The sequence below is a fragment of the Ipomoea triloba genome, chromosome 15 (assembly GCF_003576645.1).
Source record: "Ipomoea triloba cultivar NCNSP0323 chromosome 15, ASM357664v1".
NCBI lineage: Eukaryota > Viridiplantae > Streptophyta > Magnoliopsida > Solanales > Convolvulaceae > Ipomoea > Ipomoea triloba.
Genome location: NC_044930.1, coordinates 14,481,144 through 14,505,275, shown reverse-complemented (window position 1 = coordinate 14,505,275; position 24,132 = coordinate 14,481,144). Strand labels below are relative to the sequence as shown.

The 24,132-nt window shown below is 33.8% G+C and overlaps 1 protein-coding gene and 1 long non-coding RNA gene across 2 annotated transcripts; both read left to right on the top strand.

Moving 5' to 3' along the window:
* The first annotated feature begins 12,880 nt into the window (after positions 1–12,880).
* On the top strand, positions 12,881–13,542 carry LOC116005470. Its single transcript, XR_004094974.1, has 2 exons — positions 12,881–13,131; positions 13,262–13,542. It is a non-coding gene; the product is annotated as an uncharacterized LOC116005470 (long non-coding RNA).
* A 5,999-nt stretch (positions 13,543–19,541) lies between these two features.
* Positions 19,542–20,306, top strand: LOC116005738. The gene has a single exon (XM_031245977.1). The coding sequence runs from the start codon at positions 19,542–19,544 to the stop codon at positions 20,304–20,306; it is 765 nt and encodes a 254-aa protein (XP_031101837.1).
* The last annotated feature ends 3,826 nt before the right edge of the window (positions 20,307–24,132 follow it).

Sequence of the window (24,132 nt, the reverse complement as noted above, 5' to 3'; positions counted from 1 at the left end):
TCGACCATAGACTTGTGTGTATAGGCACACCAATTGTAGTTCTTGATCTAGTCAAGGTGTATCAAGGATTTTAAAATCCTAAAGTTGCAACACCTGTCTTGGTGGCCACGCAGCATTGCCGATACTATAAACAGGACAAAGTCGCGTTTAAACATATCGCCATGGTCTCCTCTTTTCAAAATCTGCTCCGGCATTGATGTTGTGACTGGGGATTTACCATCAATTCCCCATCGCTCCCTCCATAAGGCCACGAGGTTGGCATACGCTCCAGTAGCACCATCTTCTGCCATATGCTCAAATCTTGTGGCCTCCTCAACCACTTTGCTCCCTTGTGGGATCCCCAATGTTCTTTGAACATCATCCTCTTCAATAAGTAGCAATTCGCCCCCTTCAAGCCGGATTGCAGAGCGATAAACATCAAAATGTCTAAGTAAGTACTTCATTAGAGGGCCTTCACTCTTTGTTAGTTGGAGGTGTAATATCCCTCAAAATCTTATCTCCTCCACAGCCCTTTTCTGTTCATCAATCAGATGTTGCACAAACTCAGCCACAATCTTCGGGCTCATCCTTGTATTCCACGTTTTTTGTTGTTTCTCTACATTTTCATCCTCATCTGTTCGTGGATTTTTTCTTGTAGATTTTCTCTTTGCTGCTCTTTCAGCCCGACTACCTTCCCCTTGTTCCACTGCTTTCCTCTTTCCTGTTTTTTTTTTAGCGGCAGATGGCCTGTCATTTCGCTGTTTTGTTCTTACTTCGGCTTGGATAGACGAGTCCAAACTTTCTGCCTCTGCAGCTTGAGAGGTAAGCATGGCTCTTGTATTCCTTGCCTCTTTGTTCACACGGCTAGGATTTGTTTTCTCCATTTCTGCCAATTGTACCAACGAATAGTTTAGAAATAAAATGCAACCTCAAGTATAACAAGGTTAACAAAAATTTTATATTTGATGAAAATATAATCTGTTAGTAGAGGGGGGATGGGGAATGCCGAATAAATCCAGCTACGCTCTACTAAAAGAATAACATTTCCATCAAAACTGTAACTGTATGTATGTATCCAAATACATAAATATATATTCACAAATACAAATATATATGTAGTAAAAACAGAACACCACAGGGCTATAGATTCACACATTGAAAACTATATATTCACATAAGCTATACTACATATTCACAATCTAGAAACACCACAGGGCTATATGTTTATTAATTATATCAACACTGTTATGCATTCACATATTCAAAACTCTATATTCACAGTTAGAAAACAACACATTCACACATTTCAGTGATAATTGTTCAGTAATATAATTACTATCTCTTCTACATTCACACATTCGTAACACTACATTCACAGTCCATATACTCTGTATTCACATTTTGAAAACTCTAGATTCACACATTTAAGGGGCAATATGTTTAGTACTTATATCAACACTGTTATGCATTCACACACTCAAAACATTACATTCACAGAACCAGTACTCTATATTCACAGTTTGAACACTCCACATTCACACATTTCAGTGGCAATATGTTTAGTAATTATATTTATCAATGTTATGCATTTAGACATTCAAAACTCTATTTTCACACTTCATATACTCCATATTCACAGTTTGAAAACCTCACATTCACAGAGATTAAACTCTAGGTCACAAAATTATAATCTCACATTCACAAAGATTAAACTATTAACATTGTATGTTACATACAACAGAAATCTATTCCACAGAAACTCATTAAACTACTTAGAATCACAAAATATTGAATAAAACGTAAAATTTTTAAACTAAAATCCCATAATATAAAAATGTGAAGAAATACTTGTTTTCAAAATGCTTCAATGATAGGATGAAGACTGCTGCTTAGTGTTGTTGCAAAAAATTCCGGAGAACGAGTGCTATAGTGAGCGTCGGCGATGCGATTATGTCGGAAAACGGCGAAATGCTCTTGCGGAGGAAGGGAGAGTGAATCGTCGTTGAAATGGTGGAGAAGCGCAGACTGTAACTTGCGCGAGAAGACTGGTATTTGGCTTATATATTTTTAAAAAAAAATTTTGATTGGCTGGGGATAACGGTGCCACTAACAGCACCGTTATCCCCAGCAACTAAACGGCGTCGTTTAAGGACCCAGGTACACCTTGCAAGGTGCACCTATGTCCACGGCATAACAATTGACTACATTACGATAAATGTAGTTGTAACAAAGTTATTACATGATTGTAAAATTGTTTAATTATTGTTTATTCACTTTTATAATAGTACTATCAAATTTGATAAATTATATTTTTGGAGTTAAAATTGATATAAAAAAAAAAAGTATCAATTTGACCCATGACTAAGTAAATTACGTCTATTTTGTCAATTGTCTTGTGCATATGAATATTGACACTAGCTAGGCATTATATTTTAATTTTGTGTCGTGCCAACTAGCAACTAATTAGGAAATCTAATTATATTTGGCACACTAATAATCAAATTATAAACTCAGTTTATACGGAGTAATTGATTGATTCAATTAAGAAATCTGCAGCGCAGCTCTTCTTAGCTTCTTCTTGCTTATGCCATTTTGAGTTAAAAGCATATCATATATAAACCGAATCACTGATGCATCTCACACTCTGATTATTGAAAGAACTTTATATATTTCATAAGGTTTGACTTGGAGTTTTATTTATTTATTTTTGACTAAAGGTCAAACTTCTATTTCTAAGTTAACATTTATGATAGAGTTAATACTCATATATCTTTGCCTAATATCATGTACGTTAGTTGTGCTCTTTCTTTACATTTGAGGGGTGGAAAATTAAACTCAAAACCTTATCTGTTGGAAAATATGGACGAAACTACCATGCATGTTGTTGATGAATAAATGCATGAAAGCATATGTTGGAAAAAGTTGTGATTTATATTAGACTAAACTCATCCCCATCTTAATTAAAAGGATGGAGCTTATTTTTATTTTTTTACAAGCTTGATAATTTAGCAAGCTTTCAAACAAGTACAAAAGTTACAATTTTGCAACTTTTGTATTTGTTTTATGTTTTTATATTATTTTATTATTATTGTTAAAAAAGTGAGTTGATCAAAATTATCAGAATTTGAAATTGAAGTCCACCAAAGTGAGTTATAATGGTAGGGAAGTAAAGAAAATAATAAAAAATTACAAATTTAATAATAATGTGAAAGTAGGTCCACACAACTATGTGAACTATGGTGTAAAACGATGTCGTTGAATTTTATGAGTTAGAATAATATACATTATGAATTAAATTAGAATAATGTTTGTAGTGGGTTGCATGAACAAAATTTTTTCTTTTGCGCAAAATAACGTCGTTTTTGAACCGCGACCCACGTTAATACTAACCACTTTTAAAGATAAGATACATTCTTAGGGATAAGGCCATACTGCATTAGAATCTTTTACGTCAACCTCTGATGTAGGTTTTAAACAGCTACTCCAAGACATACGGATGCATCAAAGTGATGAAACACACTCACTGCTCGAGGGATATTTAAGCAAAGAATTTATGGCAAAGAGAAAATGTTTAGGCAAGGAAGAGAGAACGAAGGAGATAATATGTACATTTAATGCCTCTGCAAGGGTGCTGGATTTATATTGGATCGGAGTAGTACTGATACTACAATTAGTTAATGGCTGCGCTCAAATTTTATGGGCATGAAGAAATCATATCATCGAATAGCCAAAAAAACGAAGTCGACAAGAGTAAAAATAGGCGTTCGACAAAACCATGTTATTCGATTGGTGCCACTAGACCACAAAGGTCTTTGGCATATATATATATATACTAGTTATCACAAGCGCGTTACGCGATTAAAGCAATGCCCAATGCATATTTTTAAATTAGTGTTCTTTAATTGGTTAAAGTAGTCATATAATAATGAGAGAGAAAAAAATGTTAAATTAATAAAAATCAAAGAAATAATCTCGATACTTATATATTTTAATACTCCCTCCGTCCCATTTTATATGTCTGGTTCGGTTAATGAGGTTTGACTAAACTTATTTTTAATCCAATTTTTCATAATATTAAGTTTAGTATTAGTATACAAAATTTATATATTTAGAAACTACACTAAAAGTACTATTAAATACAAAAAATTAAAATTTAAAAATAAGTAAAAAATACTAAAGAAAATAAACAAAGAAGAAAGAGTTGATTTGACAAATGAATAGTAAGTAAGACAGATAAAATGGGACAGTGGGAGTAAAACATAACGAAATTGTAAATAGCTAAATTGCAACTAAAATAAGTCGAAACAAATAAACCACTTACATGGGAGCAAATGGCGTGTCATCATTGTCACCTGTTTAGACATCGGTCCGACCATTTAAAATGCATGCGTAATTTTATTTGTGATCAAGTACTTTATAATTCGTCCGGATATATTTGACAATGACATTTGAGATGATGTACCATTTGTTAGTTTGTAAAGTGATGTCATACATTCCAATGTCATTATCAAACACTATTGATTGAACTCGAGTTCCTTGCATTTAGATATACCATTTACAATGATGTTGGTGGTGAATGAGAGCATATCAATAATAATAATATTACTAATAATGATAATGATAATAATAATAATAATAATAATAATAATAATAATAATAATAAAGGGAGAAAAATTTTACTATTTGCTTACTGTTTCATCCTCAAGTACAATAAGCATATACTTTTTCTCAGGCGTTCCAATGACGTTTTTTGGTTCGTTTTTCTTAATGACATGAACTGTACAACTTCAGCCCACAGTTTGTGTGTCAATATCAATTAACTTTACTGCATTTGTCATTACTAATATCCTTGTGTCATGGAAAATATGCTCATAAAGGACGTTATGAAATAATATAATGGGAATCACAACAGAAATTCAAAAAACCATAGATTAGGGAGTTAGGAGTAATTAAAATGTGTAGATTATAGAGGAATATAATGAGAACCACAACATTACATACAAGGATACAAGTATAGATGAACATATTATACAATAGATATATTTGCATAACGATATTGAAGTTATACTAATTAATGAGTATACCATCATTGATTTTTTTTTTTAAATTGTAATCGTTATGAGTACAAATACAAATAATAGAATTAGCATGATAATATTTTGACAATCATACCTATATAATGTCAAGTAGATGGTGTGTTGCAAAATATGTTAGGTTTAGTTTTGGGTGAATACCAATGAGAAGGGAAGAGATTTATATATTGTTATTTTGGGTAGAATAATGGTTTAGTTAGGAATCTATACAAAATTGTATTATAGAATCTTATTAAGACTTCAATATTCTAATTTTAAGTTAGGAATCTATACAGAATTGTATATTGCCAATTTGTTTGAAAACTGCAATAAAGAAACAAATTGCCTAAAGAATTTAATGTTAAACTTTCGTTATACTTAACGGAAAATTTTGGTAAAATTATAAAAGATTAGGATATATTAGGAATTTAATTGGAGGTTGCACAATAAGAAGAACACAAAGTACAATATGTTATAGTAGACTATTACCAAGCCCGGCCCTGGGCAAGGGCGAGCTGGGCCCACACTTGAAAGGGGCCCACCACTGTAGTACACCACCCTTTATATATATACTGTAGAATTTAAGGTATAAGTATTTAATGTACATTTAAATTAAACAAATTTGATTTAGCTTAGTTGGTTGGACTTATAGTTCTAAGAATAGAGGTCAAGGGGTTGAACTCCCGTAGTAGCATAAATTTAAATTTTTATACTTTTATACCTTTTATACTTTAAAAAGTTCGAGAAATTTACTAATATTTAGAACATGTGTTATTTTGTGAACTTTATAATGATTTATGTATATATAATATATTTTATGATTTAGCTATGAAATAATTTTAAAAGATAGTTTTTTTTTATATGAATTATCTGATCAATGTAGTTTAGAATTTCTATTATGCATCATTGTATTCATATTAATCTAAAAAAAAAACTTGAAATTGATCTAACTAAAAGAAAAATTATTTATAAATATGATATCAATAGAGAATATGCATGATTTATAATGTGTTTTCTATTCGAACTATTTTATCCAATTAATCATGTTTCATATTTTGTTATGAATATCATTTATCACGTTTTAAAATATTTTAATTTATTTCTCCCGGTAATTAAGATTTCATGCTCGATCTACTTTTATTTGTAATTAGTTGTGTATTATATTTTTTTTATTAATAAATACTTTATTATTTATTATAAGAACAATGTGACTGTTTATAAGCTTATTTCGTTTTAAATTGTCTATTCGGTTTTATAAACTATAATTCTTTATTTATGAAGACACATATATATGCAATTATTGAATATTTTGTATTTTTTAAGCCAACAAAGAAAAATTCTTTCGTAACTAATGAAAGCATCTAGAGTTGTTTTCATTATTATTATTGTGTATGCAAAATTGTTAAAAACTTATAAATCTTATTTCAAACATTAGTTTTATTCCCTATAGTCACACACACACACACACACACACCCATATATATAATTATATATGGCAAAAATTTGTGTGAGACGGTTCGGGTCGGGTTAAGATAAAAATGTAATACTTTTACGCACAAATGCCATACTTATATGCTCAAATGTAATACTAATCAGGAATAAATTTTTCGTTACTTATAAGAGTAAATGTAATATTTTTAAGGGAAAATACAATACTTTTACATTTCGATTTAAAAGTATTACATTTTTCCTCAAAAATATTATATTTTCCCAAGTATGGGACACTTGTCAACATTACTTATTATGAAAAATGTAATACTTTTTCTCTTATAAGTAACAAAAATTGTATTCCTGATTAGTATTATATTTGAGCATATAAGTATGACATTTGTATGTTGCTTCGACCCGACCCGACCCGTCTCACGAATAAAGATCTGTGAGGCAGTCTCACACAAGTGGGACCCTATATATATTCATCTCATGTAGGCCCCATTTTCTATGCTATGCCCCAGGCCTATAAAATGATAGGAACGGGCCTGACTATTACACCAACATTTTTTTAGTTCCAGTTAAGGGTCTAACATTATTGGCTCTTATTATAAGTATATAGATATAAATGATCATGTGAAACAATTGCCTGAGGTGAGAAATATGATGTAATTATATTTGTACATTGAGTCCGAATCAAGGGTCCAAATTAGAGAATTTTTTAAAAATACAGTTTCACTATTTTAATTTTGTGTAAGTTAATTTTTTTTGCCTTCCCGTGCACATTGTTCCTTTTTCAGTGCACATTGTTCTGTCATACCGTGCACATTGTTATGCCTTTCAGAGCACAATGTTGTGCCTTCATAGTGAATATTGCTTGCCTTAGAGTGCATATTGTTGAGTCTTCCTGAGCACATTGTTGTGTCTTCAGTTTTTAGATCATAGGTGTGTATATATCTATATATATATATATATATAAGAGTATTTGATCATGAATGAATCACTAATTACTCATTTTAATTGAATATTTTGATCTTTTATGATTTTGTGTTGAAGGTCATGCATTAAATTTAGTCTTTTCAATATTTGTTTCATATTTTTCTACTTGCAGTTCACATATTTGCCTTTCCAGAGTTCCAGACTTCTAGTGCATATTGTTGTGTCTTACAGTGCATATTGTTGTGCATTCCAGATCATTTTTTTTAAATTGTAGATAGTGAACTTTTTTTTTAAAGATCAATTAATCTTGATCACTAATTACTTTTGAGTTGAATAGTGTTTGTTTATTTGTTATTTATGGTCATTTATGATTTCTATTGAAGATCCTATATTAAATTTAATTTATTCAATAATTGTTTCACATCTTTGTGCCTTTATTGCGCATTTTTTTGTCTTGCAGTGCACATTGTCCTTTTTCCAGAGTACATTGTTGTGCCTTACAATGTACATTGTTGAAGTTCATAGGTGGGAAACTAGATTCTTTCTCAATTGTCACCTGTGACTTTTTTCTGACCCGAACTTTGTCATCTCTCTCTCTACACACACACACACACTAATAAGAGCTAAAAAAAGTTAGGCCTATAATGGGAAGAAAAAATAAATATCAAAGTTATAATATATACAAAATAATGTTATACATTTATTTACCAAGTATTTTATTAATACAATGAAAAATTATTTTTAAAAATAGTTTGAAACTAATTATATTAACTAATTGGGGGATTGGTTGACAAAGAGAGTGTTCATATATCCCAACAAATTGAAGTGGAATCACCCTATATACCAATTAATTTTGTTGTCAAGATTGCTGATGATTTTATCTTTAATCCAAATAGGTTGATTGTAGAAAATGAAATGAATTGTAAATTTATATTAATTCTAATATATTTAAAGAATGCACAATAAGTATTTTACAAACAAGATTAATGAATGCTGCAATGGTAACTACTTTTGAAATTTCTTCATTTTCTGAATTTGAAAGATTGATTCCAGCAATGTTGTAGTCTTAGCATCTTTTCAATGCATCAAGTGTGTCACACTGTTTTATTGCCTTACATTGACATTTTTAATAATGAGTTTTAAATCAATTTATTGGGTTATTTGAATGTCCTTTTTGTCAACAAATCCTCCCTAAGTAGTTAATATGATTGGTTTCAAACTGTTTCTTTGTTTATTTTTTTCCATTTTATTAACATAATATATACTTGGTAAATAAATATAAAATATTATTTTGTAGTATAACTTTGATATTTAATTATAAGATAGTGTAAAAAGAAAACAATGAACAATGTAGTGATTATAATTAATTAATAAATTTGAAGGTAATGAATCTTTGCATTGTAGAAAATATAGACAATAACTAATGAAATTATATCTCTTTTTAAATTTTTGATAATGAAGGCATATGTATTTTTTTTTGTTGTAACTACTAATTTATTTAATTTAATAAGAGTAACAGAGTGGGGTACTTACTTTTGAATAATACTCCCTTCGTCGTATTTTATGTGTCTGGTTCGGTTAATGAGGCATGACTGAAGTTAATTTTAATTCTATTTTTAATAATATTAAGTTTAGTATTAGTATACAAAATTTATATATTTAGAAACTACACTAAAAGTACTATTAACCACAAAAATCAAATTTAAAAATAAGTAAAAAATACTAAAAAATAAACAAAGAATAAAGAGTTGATTTGACCAATGAATAATAAGTAGGACAAATAAAATGGGACCGATGGAATATACTCTAACATATTCGTAGTATATGTTCAACAATTATACCAACTTTGATTAGGTTGAGGTCGAACCTAAGACATTTCTTATAGAAATTAATGGGTAACTTAGCTGCTAATAACGAAATATTAATGAAAAATTTAACGGATGATCATACAATTAAGGATAAATTAGGAAATTTCAAGGAAAAATATAAATCTAAACAATCTGAACCATCTATTTGATTTAATAATTTGACCGTAATTTTTTCTACCCATTATAGGCATAACTTTTTTTTTGCTCTTATTAGTATAGTAGACTAGTATTTTCTATGAACGATGCGTAAAAATATGTGTCCAATATTAATATTTTAGATCTATTTAGATTTTAGATAAATATTTATATTATTGTAAATAATAATAATATAAAATATTTTTATAAATTTGATATTTATATTATTACTAGTTTTATACGCGTATTGCGCGAATGGGTCAATGCCCAATGTTTATATTTAAATAAATATTTGAAAATATATCAATGCAAGATTATATAGGAGAAGTTTATACATGGGTAATTGAATGTCAAATTTTTTTTATTTAAATATCTAACTCAAAGTATATGAATCCAAGATAATATAGAAAATTCATTATAATTATTACTAAAATAAATGTTTGCAACCTTGTAAAATCGATAGTCTAAATATTTGGTTTAAAAATGATAGTCTAAATAAATACTACTTTTAATTTGAACTTTCCTAAGTGTTCTTAATTCTCTTTTGAGTAACATTGTCATTGTCCTTCATCTTTACTATTTATTCTCTTCCTTTTTGTTGGTAGTGTGTTATTTGCAATTCGGTTATTGTTGGTACTTTGTAGAATAGATGACAACGTCATGCAATGGGATTATGATATAGAAGCTATGGACTTTCTTTTAGGTGTTCTGCTTGGGGTTCATTTGATTCAACCATTATTGTTGAATGAGTTATTATGGATAAAGAAATCCCTAGTTTAAAAAAAAAAAGATTAAATAAATTAATAAAAATTTGAAAATTTAAAATATTATGTATTCTAAAGATATTACTTTGCTGGGTAATGTGTTATTTGAGTACTTTCATTGTCAACAAATCCCCCAAGTAGTTAATATGATTGGTTTCAAACTATTCTTTTTTATTTTTTTCATGGTATTAAAGAAATACATATGTATCATTTTTTGGTGTGACTACTAATTTATTTAATTCAATAAGAGTAAATAGAGTGATTCCGCTTCAATTTGTTGGGTAATTATTTGAGTACTCTCTTTGTCAACCAATCCCCAAGTAGTAAATATAATTAGCTTCAAATTATTTTAAATTGTTTTTCATAGTATTAATAAAATACTTGGTAAATAAATATATAACATTATTTTGTACTATAACTTTGATATTTAATTACAAGATATTGTAAAAATAAGATAATGGACAATGTAATGAATATCAATTGATAAATTTGAATGTAAAGAATCTTTGCATGAGAGAAAATAAAGACAATATAACTAATGAAATTATTTCTCTTATTTAATTTAATTTTTTGATAAAGAATAATTTTTTCAAATAAAGGTATTGTAGACAGATAATTCTAAATTAAAGAAATACATATGTATCATTTTTTGTTGTAGCTACTAATTTATTTAATTTAATAAGAGTAAAATAGAGTGAGAAACTTAATTATGTCAAATTTAATTGAGATGAGATTCGAACCTAAGACCTTTCTTATAGAAATTAAATGGGTAAGTTAAAAGTTAACGGAATGTTAACGGAGAAGAGAATATTTAACGGAAAACTTAACGGATAATCATAAAAGTAAGGTTAAATTAGGTAATCTCTGTTAATAATATTAATCTGAATTATCTTAACCATCTATTTGATTAAATAATTCATCTGAACCATCCATTTGATTAAATAATTTGACCGTTATTTTTTCTACCCATTTTAGGCCTAACTCTCTTTGGCTCTTATTAGTATAGTAGATTATTATTATTATTATTATTATTATTATTATTATTGAATATAAGAAAATATATGGTGGATGCATGTGCGCGCATGATAACAATAGGAGAAAAGATAATGGAAGTTATAACAGTAATTATATGTTTGTCCACAATATTGTATAGTACAACTCTTATAGCTTAATGCATAGAAAAACCATAACGGAAAAACGGACATAAATGAATGATATGACATTCATTCAAACTTCTTTGTTTTTAGATTTTAGATATACCCATTGATGTGATAACTATATAACCTTGGGGTGCAGTTAAGTGGAATGGACTCATATATCCTTAACTAATTTAAAACTCTTAAGGGATTGATTCTTGGCCTTTTGCATTTAGCAGTTTTAAATCTTTAGGCTAGTTGTCCCACCTTATAGATTGAGGTACCTACAATCCAGCGAAGCGATTAGTCATTGTGCATGTCCATTACACAAAAAAAAAAAATAATGATAACTATATATATACCCTATTTAACAATCTCGCAAATTTATATTTTGAATATATTATACACACATGTTACGAGACAATAGAGTAGTGTGTATATATGTATGTGTATATATATATATATATATATATATATATATATATATATATATATATATATATATATATATATATATATATATATATATATAGGATCGCGTTCAAATGCGTACTGGCCGCCCAGGAGAGAAATGCGGACGAATCACAGCGCGCCATGTGTCCGGAATGTAGTTGCACCTAACATTATAACTAGGTGCACGTCATGTTTTAACTAGGTGCACATAGGTGCACCCAGGTGCATAAATGTTAACAAGGTAAATTACTTGCACCTGCAAGTGAAAATAGGTGCACACGTACAAGTAAAATGTATTACAAGTGCAAGTAAATTGTACAATGAGCATCAATACTAAATGCACCTAATGTTATAACTAGGAGCACATAGGTTGCAACCAGATGCATGAATGTTAACAAAGTAAATTACTTGCACAAGTGCAAGTAAAATATATTGCATATGCAAGTAAAATGTATTACATGTGCAAGTGAATTGTACAGTGAGCATCAATACTAAGTGCACCTAATGTTATAACTAGGTGCACCTAATGTTATAACTAGGTGCAACCTATGTTATAACTAGGTGCACCTAGGTTGCACCCATGTGCATGAATATTAACAAGGTAAATTACTTGCATTTGTAAGTGAAAGTATTTGCGAAAATAGGTGCATGAATATTAATAAGGTAAATTACTTGCACTTGTAAGTGAAAATAGGTGCGAAAATAGGTGCACTTGCAAGTGAAACTAGATGCACTTGTAAGTGAAACTAGGTGCACCAAAGTTCCAGTTATTTACGAAAATGCCACCGCGTCATTTTTTAAAAATTGCATCTGATTCGTTGATCTGGACACATGGATGGCTGTGAAGCGTTCTCATTTCTTACCTGGGCGGCAGTTCGCATGGGAGTGCATCCCTATATATATATATATATATATATATATAGACTACTGTTCAAATGAGTCCTTGTTATTATATGAGTCCGTTTGCACAGTTATGGGCCATTTAAATGGTGAGATCAATGGTGTAGATTAAAGGAATTTTTTTTTTTGAATTATCCACTATTAGACCAGATATTTGGGGGTTGTATATATGGCAGGGGTATTTTAGTGATTTGGGGGAATTTACGGTTGTTTTTTATTTTTATTTTTTTATATTTTTATTCCACAGTAGGGTTGGGTTTCACAACTGGGTTTCCCTTCGGAAATATCTCACCGTTTCACCATCTCTCTTCAGCCGTGATTGCCATCCACCTCCTCCATATGCACGTTCAGCCGGTTGATGCTCCATCTGTCTCCGTTGTCATCGTCGCTGCAATGTTCGACCGCCCCTTGTTGTAGTCTCGTCGCCGATTTGATGAAGCCGGCCACCCGGTTCGAGGTAAGCCTTTTTGTCTCATTGTTGAGTCTGGTTGGGGTTGTGAATGCTGGTGGGTGGGGTAGGGATTAGGGTTCTTGTGTTTGGGTGGATTCCATGTGGGTTGTTCCCTTATTTTTGCTGGCTTACACAGGGGTCACCGACTGGTGGTTTGGTGGGGGATAGGGTTCCGGACTCCAAAAGGTTCTCTGTTATTTCCAGTTGCTGGTGTGGTCATTGCAGTGTGCATTTGGGGGTATTCATTTGTATATTTTTTGAGTGTATATGCTGCGTTATTAATCAAGGTTTGTGTGTTTCAACTGTGTAATAGAGAGCGAACTATTGTGCAACTGGGGCACTCTACTGTATTCCTTATTTCAACAACATTATTGGTTCACATATTTTAAGGAAAAGCCAATGTTCATGGATTGAAAATTGGATTCCTCTTATTCCATATAACCTCACCAATCACCTCCACCTAAATAAATAAATAAATATAATCTAATCTTTTTTGACAGAAATAGCTTATGAGCATCTATCATTCATCCAATGAGTATGCAATGCAAGAGTTTTGAACATTTTATCTAGCTAATTAATAAATGGAATAGAATTTTATACTTATATTCTGGCTTTAAAATTAGATTAGTCTTCATTCAGAAGATATGTGCTACAAGCTAGCTAAAATGCATAAATCATGAATAAACAATAATCACATACTGGTGCTTTTGTTAAATGTGAAATGATATTGGTGGTGAAATTTGATTTGTAATAACATAAACACAGAAAAAAAGAGACAAAGTTGATTAGTAGCATAAAAACAGAGTATTATATTGGTTATTTGCTCAGGTTAAAAATAGTAGCTCAATCAGATTACTGAGATTAGTAATGTGCACTTGAACATGGTCTTCTATGCAGGGCCCTTAGAAACACAAAAGGGACCATTAATGGATTTGGTGTGTGTGCGCGCATGCCCATGGGTTAATTAACTCTACATTTTAATTTTAATAAGAAATAAAGACTTTGCCACTCCTGAACATGCACAGTGCCTGAAGTTGCACAGTAGCCCACAAAGTGGTACACAGATCAACTCCACCCAGCCATACGCACATAGTTGCACAATATCAAACCTCGAGCACATTTATATAGTGCACACAAATTTGTAAAAAAAAGTACATAATTGACAACTACCATGGAGATGCGCACATAAAAACCCACGATGCACAGTTCAGAATCCCATAAAAAAAATCTACATAATTAGCAACTACCATGGAGATGCACACATAAAAAACCCCTCGATGCACGGTTCAAAATCCCATAAAAAAAATTTGCAAAAAAAAAAAAACTACATAATCGGCAACTACCACAGAGATTCACACATAAAAACCCACGATGCACAATTCAGAATCCCATAAAAAAAAAAGTATACATAATTGGCAACTACCATTGAGATGCACACATAAAAACCCTCGATGCACAGTTCAAAATCCCATAAAAAAATTCGCAAAAAAAAATTAAAAAAAATCTACATAATTGGCAACTACCATGGAAATGCACATATAAAAACCCACCATGCACAGTTCAGAATCCCATAAAAAAAATTCACAAAAAAAAAATCTACATAATTGGCAACTACCATGGAGACAGAGATTCACACATAAAACCCCAAGATGCACAGTTCAGAATTCCATAAAAAAAAACTATACATAATTGGCAACTACCATTGAGATGGACACATAAAAACCCTCGATGCACAATTCAGAATCCCATAAAAAAAATTCGCAAAAAAAAATTTAAAAAAATCTACATAATTGGCAACTACCATGGAAGCACACATAAAAACCCACCATGCACAGTTCAGAATCCCATAACAAAAAAACTCTATATAATTGACAACTACCATGGAGTTGCACACATAAAAACCCCACAATGCATAGCTCAGAATCCCATAAAAAAATCACAAAAAAAAATCTACATAATTGGCAACTACCATGGAGATGCACACATAAAAACCCACGATGCACAGTTCAAAATCCCATAAAAAATAACTTTACATAATTGACAACTACCATGGAGATGCAAATCCCATTTCGAAATTCAAAATTCATAATTAACGCATGATATGTTCCTAAAAACATGCAAATCACATATAATTAAATTAATTTAATCCAAATAAATAATCATTCCAAAATTACAAATTAACCCTTCGAATTACAGCAGTAAAAATGTTTTTAAAATAATACCTTTAAATCTTAACCATAAGTAGTTCAAAGATCAATGGATCTAGATTGTCCACAACCATAAGTAGTTCAAAGATCAATGGATCTAGATTGTCCACACGGACTCATGGACTCATGGGGAAGGTGGACTCACGAGAGCAGTGACCTATATATGTATATGTATATATATATATATAACCCTTCGAATTACAGCAGTAAAAATGTTTTTAAAATAATACCTTTAAATCTTAACCATAAGTAGTTCAAAGATCAATGGATCTAGATTGTCCACACGGACTCATGGACTCATGGGGAAGGTGGACTCACGAGAGCAGTGACCTATATATGTATATGTATATATATATATATAACCCTTCGAATTACAGCAGTAAAAATGTTTTTAAAATAATACCTTTAAATCTTAACCATAAGTAGTTCAAAGATCAATGGATCTAGATTGTCCACACGGACTCATGGACTCATGGGGAAGGTGGACTCACGAGAGCAGTGGCCTATATATATATATATATATATATATATATATATATATATATATATATATATATATATATATATATATATATAATTGCAATCACAGGTCACTATATTCCTTCAATTTAGTCACAATTATATTCATTTCCCCGGCCATGTGGACAGCATACCATCTACTTGCCTGCCTAAATTAATTAAGTCGCTCTTCTTTATTTTGTTTTCTCAAATCCAGGATATACACAATTAGTAAATATAATATATCTATTTATATCGGCAAAACTTATAAATAATAGGTTTAAAAATGTTCACATAATAAAGGATATCCTACAACTGAGAGGTGATTTGTAAAAAATTGTACGGAGAACAAAACAAAGTAATGGATGATCTCACTAATATAGCTAGAAATTTAAATCGTGGGCTCACAATACCGTTCTTGACATCGTTCCCCCTTCCCTTGAACCTGGCACGATGACAGACATTGTGGGTGCGATCGAGTATCGTGTTGTTCCTTTGTAGATGTCTTATGTTGGGGTTTCTCCCCTACTACTTGTACCTAAAAAAAATGTACATAACAAGTTTGTCATGATTAATTCAACCAACCCTCCTATCATTTACCATTATTTCATTTTTTAAAGTCCATGATTTTATATATGCATTATTGCATCAATCCCTTAATCTCAAGATTTTGTATACAATAATATTGCAGAGCGTACAAAGCTGGCAGAAAGTATTTCCGGCTGGCCATTAAAGTATACGCTTAATGACTGTATTTATCGATAATGAACAGTTTAGACCAACCCAATTTCCAAGGCTTGACTAATCTTTGTTGAATGTGTATGTAATGACATTGTTTTTCTCAAATTATACCTTTTTTTCAAAATGAGTAGATCTGATCTGTTCTGTTGTCCTCTCCACTTCAATTCCACCTCTTTAATCATTTCTTGCTCCAAAATGTTGAATCCCCAACATCAAAGACCCCACATCCTGACCTGACATAATATTTAAAAAAATACTACCTCCGTCCCATTTTATTTGTCTGATTCGGTTAACGAAGCTTGACTGAAGTTATATTTAATTCAATTTTTCATAATATTAAATTTAGTATTAATATATAAAATTTATATATTTAGAAACTATATTAAAAGTACTATTAAACACAAAAAATCAAATTTAAAAATAATTAAAAATTACTAAAGAAAATAAGCAATGAAGAAAGAGTTGGTTTGACCAGTAAACAGGACAGGTAAAATGGGACAGAGGGAGTATAAATTACAGCTCAAATGCCCGTGCACACAAGAATGTGTATATTTTGAACATAATCCCTACATTGTCACTGTCAAGTTTTTAACATTGGTCTCTTTCCTCAAATACTATCTACTGAATCAGTGAGCTTAACCCGCGCCCAGCGGGATCTCTTTAATCATTTATTTCTACAATCATTGCACATGCCAACAATATTCCTTTCTCATGAAACAGATCATTCACCGCATGGCATCTTTAAATAACCACATCTATATATATATAACATCATATCATATCAAACTTACTATTCTTATTTTTGCAGTAATGGGATTCCATCACTGCCGGCGCCGGTACGAGAAGCTTGATTGCGAGGAGGAGGTGGAGGGGGAGGGGAGGCGTGCGCGGCCGCGGTGGGTGGTGAGGAGGGTGAGAGGTTTAAGGTTGTCGGGGTCCAGGTCCAAGAAGAAGCTCAAGTACTGGAAGGCTTTTTGTGTGGTGATTTTGCCTAGGAGGATTGCTAGAGTGTATGGGGAGATAGCCAAAAGAGTGAAGATAATGGAAAATGTGTGTCCTGCTATTGTCTTCTCGTCTTCTCAATGGGGACTTCCTGTTCTCTCTCATTCTACTCTTCTTCTCTAAAACAATTAAATCCCCAACCTCAAGGGTTCTTATCCTGGTCGGACAAAGTATTTGAAATGATGTAAATTAAGGTGATTCAATAGCTCAAGAGACATGGTCAAATGCCTGTGAATACAAGGGATTTGTTTACTTTGGATATATGTCTCATCCCACTCTAAATTGTCTCTAAATTGTAGAATCATCGAGTTACCTTTCCTTTAATTTGATAGGACGACCTTAGTTATCCAATTCACCAACTTTTGATATATACGATCGAAATTTATATTTATGATTGATCAATAATTATGGATGCATGGGATGATACTATATTCATTCTTTTGGTGCAAACATTGATTTCAGCAAATTTGTTTCCAATACCAACATTTCTTTGTGAATGCTTGCTAAAAAAAAGAGATACAACTGCAATATGCAATGTGTATTTTCGCCAACAACTACAGGAGGTTAATTAATGTGATTGATTTTTGTACAATATACTTATAATTTGTAGATGAGTAAGTCCTGCAATATACAAATTAAACAACCGATCAGCAAACGTGAACAACAAGGTTGTCGTGAGAATTTGATTCACACTGCCTTCGTGTAGGGATGATCACAGTTCGAAACGGTTTTGGTTCCGGTTTAGAATTGGAATCCAAAATTTTCTGGTTCCGGTTTGATAAAAATCAAGAACATGTTCTTGATTTTTATCAAACCGGAACCAGAAAATTTTAAAAAAAAACTAATGACTCTTAAAACATACAACAAAAAAAAGGGGTAATGCTACTGGAAGAGAAGCTAATGACTCTTAAAACATACAACAAAAAAAAGGGGTAAGAGAACTACTTGTAATTTGATTCTTATTAGAATTTTGATAATATAGGTAGGCTACTTAATCTTGGTAAAAAAAGAAGGATTGTTCGAAAGCTGCCTATTTCGGAACCGGAACCTTCCTAAAAGGTTCCAGTTTCGGTTTACTATTTTCCGGAACCATGAATCGCTGGATCGAAACCAGAACGGAACCATGGTTACGTCGAAACTGGAACCGAACCATTATCTATTTTGTGTGTATAATATATCAAATTAAACATCTTAATTAAAATAATTCGAATCTACTTTAATCCGACCCAAATCAAAAGTTGATCTCACTAAAAGTTATACCACAAAATGATCACTTTAAATGTCAATTTTAACTAAATTTTTCAACATAACTTTCATACTATAAAAATGCCTGGTCCCTGCTGATCTCACTATTATTGCACAAATTAAAGAGCAGAGTTAGTAACGCTACATACCCTTAAATTAATTAATGAGAGGTATATATACAGACCTACACTGAACATGCATGTGGAACCATCCATAAATAGCATTGCAATGATACTGATGAATCTAGTGGAGTGACAAAGCATTGATATTGCAGATTTGCAGTCCCATTCTCGAGTGTTCCCTTTGGCAGAAACAAATATTAAGGCAGCTTAAATTATTTGATTTGGTGGGCATCATAAATGACACTAGCTAGGCCCCCATGTTGTCAAGGCTTCTTCACATTCTGATCTCAGTGCAGTACAGTACAGGTGATCCATGGCCATGGGGATATGCATGTCCCCCGGCCTGGCCCACCTCCCCACTCCCACATATGCTTTTAATCATACTAAACCTCCAAAACAAGCCGGTAGCAACCAATAACAACATTAATGATTGGCTTTTAAGTTTTGAAAGAGAATTACTAAATATATAATCTATTTTTGGAATGGTTTCAAGGTATTCTTTAGATTCTTCGGAGATGAAGAATTGATGGTTATATAGTTTGGATAATTTCAAGTTGTGGAGAAAGAAAGAATTGATATTCTTTGTCCTTTGTGTAATGATATGCCCGAAACTATACAACATTTATTCTTTGAATGCCCCCTTACGGCTTCGACTTGGTCTGATCTTACTCAACCGGTTAATGCTAGCTCTGGCTTCGCGACGTGGCTGGAAGGTGTGGTCGTTGCTGGTAATATGATGACAATACTCCGGAGTGTGGCGATCTGCTGGAGTATTTGGCAGGGGAGAAATGGGCTAATATGGAATAGCAAACCATGGCATGCAAACAATGTTCCTTCTGAAGCTGTTCAACTTGTTAATGATTGGATAGGTCTGCAAAATGAGGTTGTAGCTGCTGACTGTTTACCTCAATTGGGTGGTGCTTCTAACATGAATGAAGGGATGCTCAAGTATTATGTGGATGCGGCTGTATTTCCAAATCATGATCATGTGTTTTATGGTGTGGTCATTTTGAATTGTGATGGTGGCTTTGTGGCTGCTCGTAATGGTTTTTTCCGTTGCATGAACAATGCTCATCTTGTAGAAGCCATGGCAATAAAGGAAGCATTGTCTTGGGCTAAAGATAGATGTGATATGAAGATTTTGGTCCTCTCTGATTGTCAGATGGTCTGTAAGTTTATTAACAGGTCCGTAGTGGACCTATCTTATGCGGGTTGCGTCATTGAAGATTGCAAGGTGATTCTAATAAATGAATACGATAAAGATAAGGATATAATGGATGTAAAGACAAGAAACGTGTGTCATGGAGACAAGATTTGTATTGATAATCAATGTAATTATTTTACAAGAGAGTTTGTGATGTCCTAACAAGACAATAATGAGAGTATTTATACTAATCCATCATCTAACTAACCCCACGAGAATAGGGCGGGTGGTTGAAACCCCCCTTGATCGGATCAATAGCCGAGCCGGGGCCGGCCCTAGCGTGCACAACGCACAAGGCCGAGGTCGAGGTTGTCCCGGGCGGCCCAAGGCGGAGGCCATGCCTTGGGCTGAGGCCAAGGTCGGCTTTCAGGTTATTATATTCTCGTTTCCTCCTCGGGTTGGTCCGCCCCGAATCCATCTCTAATATATTCGTGATCAGTCCCCCACTCTCTGAGTTACGAGTCTTCGGTAGCAAAGGAGAGTAATCCCGAGCTAAAATCTGACTCATATTCAAGAAAATAAATGTTTTATTTGTTGTAGTCGCCCCTCCCCCCTCTTAGCCAAATTTGAGGAGATTTTATCGCGATTGGAGCCCCTTTCTACAATAACTCTAGAAAGTCTTGGACTCTCCCTTCTATAAATAAATGTCTTGAAAATCCCACAAGTTACCTTCGTTCCTCATAGGTTACCATCACCTTTTCTCTCCCCATGTTTTGACCTCCTTTTGAATTTCAAAATTCAGAAATGAAGACCAAGTTTCCTTCCCGCCTTTATTTCCCCCTCTTTCTCCATATTTGAACCCTCTCCTCTTCTTCTTCTCCTCATTTCTTCCCCTTTTCAGCCATATCTCTCTCTTGTCTCTCCCTCTCTTCGGTTACCACCACCACTCCACTTCCTCCATCCAAGCTCAAGCTTCCACTTCGTGCCACGCCCGAGACCACTGCCTCATTTTACACCAAGCCGTGCCTGTTTCGTTTTCCACCGCCATACGCTGCCCGAGCTAAGCCCACCTTGGCCACCACAAACATGTCTCGCTCCTTTTGTTTGGCTCCTCTCCTCCACCTTGTATGCCACTTGATTTTTTAGACAACCTTCTAGATTACATTGGCGTTCTTGAGCTTCCTATGGATCTTGACAACCATCTACCTCTTGGCCAACTCCATAGTAACCCGATGAGTGTTCTTCTTCTCCAATATGTTGGGCCCAGGGCTACTACAAGTTCTAATCGTATGTTAACTATTACTGAGCTTAATCCTACTATTATAAGGTATATTCATCACATATGGTATCCTACATATTAGGAAAGTTGGAAGCTAGGGTTTTGAGGTAGTAGTATATGGAAACTTGTTACCATATCGTATGTCCTCCAAAATCATATATATAGGATGGTGTACTCTCCTCAAAACCTTGTGAGACATAGAGCTGCCAGTCAAGGTATTCTCCTAAAACCTTTGAACATGGTATTAGAGCCTTTACAATAAATTTTTTTTTCCCCGCTTCGCTGTCGTCACCGCCCACCTAGGAAGGTTCGCCGGCCGCCGGCGACCCAGACTGCCAAGTTCGCCGCCGTTTTGCCCGGCGAGTACGCCTCACGCGCCGCCGTCACTGTCGCCACGCACCGGCGCGTGCGCCACCTCAGGCCGCCGGAAAATTTCCCGACCGACGTCTCCGGGCTCACCGTGCTCTAGGGATCTCGGATCTGGTCTTGGTTTGACCAGTGTTGCTTCGGTTATTGCGGGTCTTCAATCAGGTTGTCTCGTACGCCCTCCGATTACTGTTTTTTGTCTGTTTCTGATCTGTTTGGGCTCCATTTTTTGTGGGTATGGTTGAGAATAAGTCGATTGTTGTTACTGATATTGTTCCTGTGAATTCCAAAATCACGGACTGTAAGCTTAATGACTCTAATTACTTTGAGTGGTCTCTGGTCATTAAGCTTTATCTCACTAGTTTGGATAGAACAGACCACCTCACTGAGACCAAAGAGGATGCTAATTGGGTGAAGGATGATGCACGTTTGCTCTTACAAATTTGTAATTCTATAGATGAGGGTATTCTTGGGTTCGTTAGTCATTGTTCTTCTGTTAAAGAATTGATGGATTATTTGGAATACTTGTACTCTGGGAAGGGGAATATCACTCGTATGTATGATGTTTGCAAGTCTTTTTACAGTGCCGAGAAGCAAAATTTGTCTCTCACTGCTTACTTTATGGAATTTAAGAAAACATATGAGGCCCTTAATAAACTGATGCCATTCACTGCTGACGTTAAAGAACAACACAAGAAACGTGAACAATTGGTTGTTATGAGTTTTTTGGCAGGTCTTCCTTCTGAGTTTGACACCGCTAGGTCTACAATTCTTAGTACATCTGAAATCCCTACCCTAGCTGATGTCTTCCCTCGCTTGATTCGATCCGAGCAGTCCAAGATACCCGAAATTCCCATCCCACCTAATAGTGCTCTTGTTAGTCGTAATCCTCACAATGGGAATGTTGGCAATTCCCAAGGGCACACTTCCGGTCATCCTCACAGTGGGAACAATGGATATTCCTAGGGGCGTACTTCCACCATTGTGTGTCACTATTGTCAAAAGCCAGGGCATATAAGGAGGGACTGTCGGAAGTTGCAAAAGGATCGTAGGAATTCTTCTGCCAATGTTGCATCTACACCTGAGGCGTCTTCCAAGACTATCATGGTCTCTGCTGATGAGTTTGCCAAGTTTTCTCAATACCAAGACTCTTTGAAGCATTCATCCTCTTCGGTCACTGCTATTGCTGACTCAGGTAACCCAACCTCTTGTCTTCTCTCATCATCATCCAAATGGGTTATAGACTCGGGTGCCACAGACCATATGACAGGTAATTCGAGTTTATTTTCCTCCATTTCTTCTTCTCCACATAGTTTCCCTGTCACCTTAGCGGATGGGTCCACCTCCCATGTACTTGGGTCTGGCTCAATTACGCCAATCCCCACGCTCCCCTTACAGTCTGTCTTGCACCTCCCTAATTTCTTGTTCAATTTGATTTCGGTCAGCCAGCTTACCCGTGCTTTAAATTGTTCTGTTATGTTCTTCCCTGATCATTGTCTGTTTCAGGATCTTATGACGAAGAGGGTTATTGGTGAGGGGCGTGAGTCTGGGGGTCTCTACATTCTTGACACCAAGAGGTCAAAGTTGGTTGCTTGTTCGGGTGCTGTCACTCCGGTAGATGCTCATTGTCGTTTGGGGCATCCTTCCCTCCCGTTGTTGAAGAAATTGTGTCCATAGTTTCATAGTTTGCCGATTTTACATTGTGAGTCGTGTGAGTTTTCTAAGCACCGTCGTGTGCATTTGAGTCCTAGAGTTAGCAAACGTGTATCTACTTTGTTTGAGTTAGTACATTCAGATGTTTGGGGTCCGTGTTCTGTGACTTCTAAACTTGGCTATAAGTATTTTGTTACCTTTGTTGATGATTTTTCTCGAATGACATGGTTATATTTAATGAAGTCTCGTTCTGAATTGTTTGATGTGTTTCGTGGATTCTGTGCTGAAATTAAAACTCAATTTGGTGTTCATGTCAAAATATTATGCAGTGACAATGTTAAAGAGTATTTCTCGTACCCCTTTTCCTCTTATATGCATGGCATGGGTATGTTGCATCAATCTTCTTGTGTTGACACACCTTCCCAAAATGGGGTAGCTGAGCGCAAGAATCGGCATTTGCTTGAAACTGCAAGGGCCTTATTGTTTTAAAGGGGGGTTCCTAAGCAGTTTTGGGCTGATGCTGTTTCCACTGCCTGTTTTTTAATCAATCGCATGCCCTCTGTGGTTTTGGATGGGAAAACTCCGTACCATATTCTGTGTCCATCACAACCTTTGTTTCATATTGATCCCCGTATATTTGGTTGTGTATGTTTTGTTCGAGATGTCCGTCCTAACCTCACCAAGCTTGATCCAAAGTCTCTAAAGTGTGTGTTTCTTGGTTATTCTCGTGTGCAAAAGGGGTACAGGTGT